This window comes from Dendrobium catenatum, unplaced genomic scaffold, assembly GCF_001605985.2.
Source record: "Dendrobium catenatum unplaced genomic scaffold, ASM160598v2 fragScaff_scaffold_1639, whole genome shotgun sequence".
Lineage (NCBI taxonomy): Eukaryota > Viridiplantae > Streptophyta > Magnoliopsida > Asparagales > Orchidaceae > Dendrobium > Dendrobium catenatum.
In genome coordinates, this window is record NW_021320101.1 from 718,596 (window position 1) to 727,402 (window position 8,807).

The 8,807-nt window shown below is 36.2% G+C and overlaps 1 protein-coding gene across 1 annotated transcript; it reads right to left on the reverse strand.

Moving 5' to 3' along the window:
- Positions 1-5,682: 5,682 nt before the first annotated feature.
- Positions 5,683-7,565, reverse strand: LOC110110582 (AAA-ATPase At2g46620). Its single transcript, XM_020842135.2, has 2 exons — positions 6,575-7,565; positions 5,683-6,330 (listed from the first exon to the last, which is right to left on the reverse strand). The coding sequence occupies exons 1-2, from the start codon at positions 7,482-7,484 to the stop codon at positions 5,810-5,812; spliced, it is 1,431 nt and encodes a 476-aa protein (XP_020697794.1). The 5' UTR covers positions 7,485-7,565; the 3' UTR covers positions 5,683-5,809.
- Between the last annotated feature and the right edge of the window lie 1,242 nt (positions 7,566-8,807).

An 8,807-nucleotide genomic window follows, 5' to 3' on the forward strand; every position in this document is an offset into this window, starting at 1 on the left:
TTTGTTAGTATTTTCTTTGATATTCATTAGTTTTTTCCTATTTAGTTTTTTTTTGATTTTTATTGTTTTGTTTCGTTTGGTTGTTTTATTTTTAGTTTTTTTTATGTGGTTTTTCTTTCTTGAGATATATATATATATATATATATATATATATATATATAATTTTGAGTTTAATAAAATATAAATTTAATTGATTCTCTCATGCATTACACTAATTTAAAATAAATTCTATTATTTTGATAATATCTTCAGCCTTTTTTTTTATATGTGTGATTAAGTGATATATATTTTCTTTGCACTAGATCTAAAATCAATAAAGAACAAATTGATCATATTTATTTCAAGTCCTTAGGTTATCTTTCCTATTTGCTACTAAAGAGAAAATTCGAAAAATGGTGATCACATAAAGCTTATTTGTTAGTTTCAGCAAGCTAAAAACAAAAATTTTTATGAATATTCACTCTAAAACTCTTGAATATATGATATTTAAAAATTGCGTTAATTTTAATACACATAATGATATCTTTGACACAATTCTTTTTCATAGCAAAATTAGTAAGGAATTTGAAAATTTTTGTTAATATATTTGGACTGGACCCTGCCAACTCAAGGAACGTTTAAGGAGAGCCCAGTTTAGAATGCCATCGCAACATAAGCCCATTCTCGCTTGGCCCAGTAGAGGACCCTTTAAAAAAGCCTGTATTTTGCTTATGGTGATAAGAAACAAATCGTAAATATAACAAATCAGCTATATTAGAGAAATAACTTTCCCTTAGGGGCTATTTGGTTGAATTCCAAATGACTGTAAAGTATTCTAAATACAAAAATTTCTAAAATTTTGAAATTTAGTTGGATGAGAAAGGAATGCAAAAAAGTAAATTAAATATATTGTAAATCATTTTTGTTCAATTTTGAAGTGTTTAGTGAGCTAAAATAGCTTAGTAGACTACAAACATCAATGTAAATTTATAAATATTTTTTAGTATATTGAAATGCAACATAATAAATCATTGTGCTGATAAAAGTAATAATTGCATAGCAGTTATACATCACATAATATAACATAAAAGAGTTATTTGATTCCAGACAGAATCTCAAAAAATTATGGTCTCTTATGATTCTCAATATATTTATAGCACCAAAACATTTTCGTAGGCACTAGGACATGACATTTTGCCACTATAACATGCCCATATATATCAGAATACGACTTTTTAATTACTAGAACATGTCGTATATGCACCATAATATACTGCTTCTTTTACAATAATATTTTTCCAATATTATCGATTTATCCAGTAAATCATATAATTCAATCACATTAACATATATTTCATCGTAGTGTAATAATTGAAACATAAATGAGCTAATATCAGAATTGCATAATTTTTTATAACGGTGGATAATATAAATTCCCATTGAAATAAAAATTCATAATTTTACAGCATAGAAAAATTATCAGAGAGTATGTATAACATTTTTTATGACTTTAATCATACTCAATACTATTTGATTGTAAAAGTTCACATTTTTCAATTCTGGGTCAAAATAGGTTAAACCAAATGCTGAACTTAGATGTGTCACAATTCTAGTCGGGAGGAATGTAATCGGGGGACGATAGTTCGACTTAGTTTGTCTAGTAGTGATCTATCTATGTTAGTTGGGCAGTGTTCGTATGGTGACAATCAAATTGTGGTTTGACAAAGGCAGTTACGTAATGTTCATACAACAATGGATTTGAGTTGTGGTTTGATAGCAATAGTCTAGTGGTGGTCCAATGAACAATATGATGATGTTCTTATAACTGTACGTGATCTCACAAAGCTTTGAAAGTGGTCAAATAGTGGGGCTTAGGTAAAGCTCTAGAATTCTTAAAGCCTTTGAGCTCTCCTAAACCTGAAGGTAAGGAGTTTCCTATGCTCCCCCCTTCATGTAGGGAATGAGAGCCTATTTATAGGTTTTGAAAATGATATGCCAAATAAATATAGAGAAATTTCAGAAGACTCCATAGGATAGCCAATATTAATTTCCTTTATCATAGACTGTACATTTGACATTTTGGTGCCTTGATTATATCAAAATTAAGTTATACTGGGCTTGTTGGATTTGTGTCATCAAGATGATCATTTCGACTATAAGCATATAAGATTTGAAGATCATTTGATCATCCATATTCTGTCATAAAATTTCAAATTATGCTTCAAGTATTTAGTATGGGTTCAATCATGATTAAATTGGACTACTTTTGATATTGCTGAGTTTGTCTCGTCAAGCCATTTAGTTTTTTTTTTAACTAAAACAAATTTTATTTGAAAAAAGGTTCAATATAGCACACGACCAAAGTACAAAAACAGGCCAATGAAAATAAAAGTAGATCAACGGGATTACAATTCTCGAAAGGGCCAAAAATTTGATAACAGGTAAGTCAGACGGGCTCAGACCGCCACCTGATTGGCATGCATGGGCCATCGAAGGAGGAATAAAAGGAAGCATCCAAAAATCAAAATCCAGCAAAATTGAAACCTCCACCAAGGTTGCCTACCAAGCGAAGGTCATCCAAGGCGCATGCAGGAAACCTGCTTCATCATTGTCCAGACCCCAAATCTGTGCCGCACTTAAAGCAAATCCAAAATAAGCAAAGCTAGATAAATACATAAATACCAAAAGGAAATTAATTTCTTTTTGGCCTTACGATTTTTAGACTTGTCATTCTTTTTAAGAAAGTCGTCATCTGCAATTAGAAGAGCACCCATAGCTAACTCATTAGTCTCCTCCCCATCATTTGAATAAAAATCCTCATTAAGATCTAACCAATCACATTGCTCTAAAGCGCTACCACCTGCAAGATGAGCCAACAAGCTAGTACTAGAGACAACAATTAGAGGAACATCCACCAAATGCCCCCCTAACACCATCAAGACTCCACCCCAATACACACAATATCAGAAAAATCAAGCCCCTCTAAAGAACGATCACCCCCTGACCCATTACCCGCAGGAGAGTCACCCCTAGAATCAACCGACAGAGGAAAACCACCCTCATTAACGTCTCCAATAGGAACAAAAATACCACTAGTACAAACTACCCGATTAGTTAAGCAATTGTGAGGTTCATCAAACTCACCAACATTAGGATCAGGCGCCACAACCTCGTCACCCTTCAATTATAAATTTATTGAAATCATGCATTTGATAATCTTAAAATTAATTTTTTAAAATTTTAATTTAAAGACGCATCAAGAATTGTGCCCAAAATAGAAAATTTCTTATGACTATCATATTTAAAGAAATAAAGCAATAGCTTTTTCATTCAAATAATTGATAAGTAAATCATTTGAAAAGCTTAGCTTTACAGTTATTTCCTTTCAGTAAAATTTCAATTAAGATATTCTCAAATAATTTTTGATTTGGATGGTCCTCAAATTATAATAATATATTGCACGATGACTATAATACATAAAAAATGAATATTACAATAATTTTAAATATTATTCTCATCATAATATTTATACTTTTATCCACAACAAACATTTATTGACAGAATATATCCCTCAGCTAACTTTCTGCAAACTCAACCACAAATAAATCTTCTGAAAGGTCAAAGCAACGAGTTCGCAGTACTTATTATGTGTCTGTGGTTATCGCAAAATCTCATAATTATTTTAAATCATAAAATATTTTTTCTTTATTTTAAAGGGTAGGCTTTTCTGGTCAGAGATGCTTTAAAATTTGGTGATAATGACCCCTTCGAGCAAGTAGATAAAAATATTAAATGCAAAGACGATTAGCTTATCATTGAGGACTTTATTCATAATTGCCTCTTTACATATTTATTCATAACACTAATTGAGATCAATCAAATTAATTGTAATTTGGATTCATGAAAGTCTCTTCGTCCATTTAAATTTTAAAATTCGGTGCTTATGGAAAGCCGTAACGTAGGGTGTCAATTTTTGACACGACCCGAATCCGAACTGGAAAAATCCGGGTTCGGGTCAACCCGAATCCGAAACGGGTCGGTTCGGGTTGAACAAATCAACCCGTTTTAAAAATCGGGTCTGGTTGACCCAGCAACCCGAAATTGATCCGAAAGTGACACAAAAACTCATATTTGACCCGAAACCCGAGATTGACCCATTTTTTAAACGATTTTGACCCTAAAATTAGCAATTTTAGCTCAAATTCGGGTCATTCGTGTCGGTTCGGGTTGACCTGGACCCGATCGGGTCGGGTTCGGGTTGACCCGAACAGTGTCGGGTCAGTTCTGGGTTCGACCCGAACATGACCCGCTGACCCGAATTGACACCCCTACCGTAACGTCTTCCTTTTAAAATTACATAATCTTGTTGAAAAAGCTGACATTAGTATTTTATGAATTAGGTCAAATATTAACATTATGAGTCTATATTCATTATTATAATTTTTAATCAAACTATGGGGCTACCTGGATACAAAATTTCAGCAGGATTTGTCATTTGAGCAAGCTTTCAATTAAAATTTTGCCAAACTTAAGGAGATGCCTTCTCAAATCACACGATAAATTAAAAGACAACATTTTAAAATAATGACTGTTGCTAATTATTTCGACAAAAAAAAATAAAATTAAAATTGATGACAATCGTTAGGTAACCCAACAATTATTTTGATGGGGGCAAATTCATGTGGCAAAGGGTCTAGTTGTTTAAGAGTTTGCATTCGAGCGTACGTAGGTGGGATACATCAGGTATTGGGTTCAGATGGATGGGTCTAATCGCGAAATCGCGATACGAGAGGGATTGGTTGATTACAAATTGGGAGTTGAATGGCGAGTCGGATCCACGCAAGTCATTTGCGCTTCAGACAACTGCCCAAGGATATGTTGCGTGAGAGCCACTCATTGGGTTACCAAATGATGATATCATTTCTTAAGTTTTTATTTTTAGGTTTTCTTATCTTCATAATAATTAGCAACGGACATCATTTTAAAAATTTGTCCTAAATTAAATACGGATTTGACATTATTTTTCAGTTTTTTGCCCTAAATTTTGGATTTAGGGCAAATTTGATAGTTCGGTGTCATGACTTTCGATCCGGCTTGAAGAACATCATTGAAGGAGGTTGAGAATCTTCAACAAACGACTATTTCAAAACTACTTCACTTCATGCGACGCAGATGAAGTCCAATATCAATGATTCAACTAGCAAATTCAACAACAAGAAAAGCTACCTAAACACAACTCTCCTTGGCCTATTGGTTGAGAGCTTAGGCTTCCAACTAAGAGGTCCAGAGTTCGAGTCCATGTGTATGCGTTGTGTGTGTGAGTTTGACTTAAATGGCCTAAATGTCAAAAAAAAAAAAAACTTATGAAAGTTTACCGAAAAATCCAGATGCCATACAGAAAAAAAAAGCTGCCTAAGGAAAAATACTGACTTTTTCTTTTTACGAATTAATCTAATTATCTATTTATACATATAATATAATCAGTAAAAAAAATACTTAATTAAATAAAAAATATAATTACATTATTTATAATGATTAGTTGTTAGCAATAATAAAAAATAATAATTAAATCATAAATAACTAAAAGATTGATTAAATTTAATTTTAATCTTTCTAATTAAAAACATAAATTATATTTATATTTTGAATGAATGAATTTTATTAAATACTGAGTTGACTTAAATTCAAAGAGCCTCCCGCAAATTTCCAAATAGTTGAACATTATATATGATAAAATGAATTTTCAATTCACAATTCAGACACTGTATGACTCACCATTAAAACAAATTAAACTAAAACCGCCGCAGATGATGCACAACCACTTAAAAAATTAATCGCCGGCGACGGCGCCGTTGAGTTCCGGCGGCATCTTCTTTTCCTTCTTGCTCCAGCTATGCATCCTAATCAACCCATATAGCTTCCTAAACTCCCTTCCACCTTCCCTAATCCCCTCCTCAACTTTACCACCAACCTCTTTCTTCTCCACCGCCGCCGGATTCAAAGAAGCCGACCGTTGCAGAGCGCTGATAACGTTCTTAATCGCCCGGCTCGGTGAACAACGGTTGGCCACCATGATCTCTCCAAGCTCAGCATGACTCAGCTTTCCACCACTTTGAAAACCTTCTTCAACCTGCGCGTATAGCTTATGATCTGTAACGCCGAGGTAGCTGCCCGCCATCGTCTTGAACGCCGTGAAGTCGCACCGAGGAAAGTGGATCTGAAAATCAACCCGTCCCGGCCGGACTACTGCTGGGTCAAGTTCCAAGGCCTCCTTCTCCCCGGTGGCTGTGAAAACCATTATTCTCTCCTCACCGCAACAAGAGAACACGCCGTCCATGAAGCAGAGCACCCCTGAAATCAGCAGTGATAATTAAAAAAAAAATTATATATCGTCGAACCAGGATTTACAGATCTTTCACGGCAAAATAGTAAATGCCAACAAAAATCAAAATTTTTTATTTATAATAATATGTTTCATAAAAAAGAATGAAGAATTCTATAATATTGATGCATTTGATATTTTTTATATTGGTAATAATAAATGTGTTGGTTCCGAATAAAATGTATTTCAGCTTTCACTTATTTACAACCATACCTGAAATTCGCGCCTCGCCGGTGGCGGCGGCAGCCAGGTAGCGGTCAAGGTCTTCAACAAGGATTACTGAACGCGGCGACGTGTCGAGCAGGAGCGACCGGAGATCGCCGGCGCTGGAAACTCGGGAGAGATCAAGCTCGTATACGTTGTAGCAGAGGAAACGCGCCATGGCGGCCACGAAGCTTGACTTGCCGGTTCCCGGCGGGCCGTAGAGGAAGTAGCTGCGTTTCCAGACCCGGCCCAGCCGGGAGTAGTAGGCCCGGCCTTTTAGGAATAGCTCCAAGTCAGCCCGAATCCGGGCCTTCAGCTCTGGGTCCATTACCAGCGTGTCAAACGTCGCCGGGTGGCTCATCGTCACCGACCTCCACCTCCGGCCGCTGCGGCCGGCAGCAGCGTTTGAATACAACTTAAACTCCTTTCTCCGGAGCTCGATTTCCTCCGCGACGGTCTCGACGTGCCGTAAATACGGTCGGAGCACTCGATGGCGGTCCTGGCGGCGGAGGCGGAGCACGAGGGCGTCGCCGGAGTCGGCGCCAGAGAGAAAATTCCAGGAGAGGCGGGCTCCGAGGAACGAGTCGATGACGTTTTGGCCGGGGATGAGGTGGACGGAAAAGTCATTGGGGCGGGAGTGGAAGGAAAAAAGGGATGTGTGGTCGGAGTCTTCGGCGGCGGGGAGGGCGGCGACGTAAGCGGCAGCCTTGCGATAAAGGGGGTTTTCCGGCGAGTCATCGTCGCCGTAGCGACGTATGGTGAAGGTTTGATGGGCTTGGGTGTGGGCTTCGACCCAACGAAAAAGGCGGGAGAGGAGGAAAAGAAGGGATTTGAGGGAGATGATGGTGCGGAGAAGAAAAAGGAAGCAGGCGGCAGCGATCGCTGTGGACAGTAGATCGCCGGCCGCCGGTGAAATCATGGTTAAGAGATCCTGGGATTGGTTCAAAAGGAAGAGAGTCTCGATTGCGTTAAAATGTAGAGTGGGTGAACTGAAATTAATTTGGTTGTTGGGTGAGCCGATGATAATGTTATAAATTGAGAATTCAGGACCGATTTGACGTGCTTTGCCATTTAATATTCTATCAAAAAGCATATATAAATACAATTCAAAAAATATTATATATAATTTATATATATCTTAAATTTTATTATTTATAAACATAACATTTAAAATTATAAATAATGTTTTTCTCAAATTTTTTTATAAATGTTAGAGTGGATGAAAGCGTGAGACTCGGTAGCGATGATTAGCAGGCTTATGTAATACCTATAACTCTTATGCTTTGGCCTAAAGGGCCTCATAATTTTATCCTATTGGTGTAACTTTCCAGGAGGTCACGTATCATAATTTTTTTTTAGGATGAGCATGCTTAACTATAGAGTTTATTACATGAAATTGCAACAATTATATCAAAAGGTGCTTCAATGTTTAAGTTTTTAGTTCTTTTATTTAATAGATTTAACAATCACTCCCACGTAAGTAACTAATATCTTGTTAGCATCTTTATCCCATAATCATAATTCTCTCCCCTTCTTCGACTCCCATGTCATCCATATCGAATTTTGCCTTAAAGCATCAAGATCATAGACCCTTGACCTTGACTCAAATCATAGCGAACTTATGAGAACCCTAGCAAGGAATTTAGTCCATTTAGGTGACCTCCTTAGCACCTCATCTTAATATACGTATATAATTTCATTGGTGATCCTCACAGGATAATTAGTGCCAATTTGTTGTGGCCCAGAAACCATGAAATTGAGACCCAACAGCAGCTCTGTGACATCATTTTTATAATACACTTTTTTTTTCCTATTTAAGTGATTGACTCTTCCTCTCAAGTTGGATGACACCATGTTAATTGGTGCTCAAAATCATCTCAATTAATGCTTGATGCCATTTGTGTTCTTGTTGACTCTCACCCGAATATCAACCTCTTTGGACTTTCAATTCATGTTGTTCCCTCTAAGACCCTTCTATTTGGTTTTCTCTCTTGATGTTGTCATACTTTCCTCCCAAGAACTTGTCCCTTCAACATAGATAGATTGGCTAGACCTAGTCGACTATCTAAACATACTTAGGGATCTAATCTAACCTAATCAAATAATATCATGTAAGACTTGACGTTTGCTTAAACCAATCTCGAGATTAAATCACAGTGACTTATAAAATTCTTATGAATTAATTTTATCTCTTAATCATAGAACATTGGGCTATCTTGAACCCGCTTAAATTTAATTGAGA

Excerpts from the sequence above, each read along its gene's own strand:
- LOC110110582 (XM_020842135.2), bottom strand. The coding sequence starts at position 7,484 with ATGATTTCACCGGCGGCCGGCGATCTACTGTCCACAGCGATCGCTGCC. Across the intron at positions 6,331-6,574 it reads CGGCGAGGCGCGAATTTCAG|GGGTGCTCTGCTTCATGGAC; the intron begins GTATGGTTGTAA and ends TGCTGATTTCAG.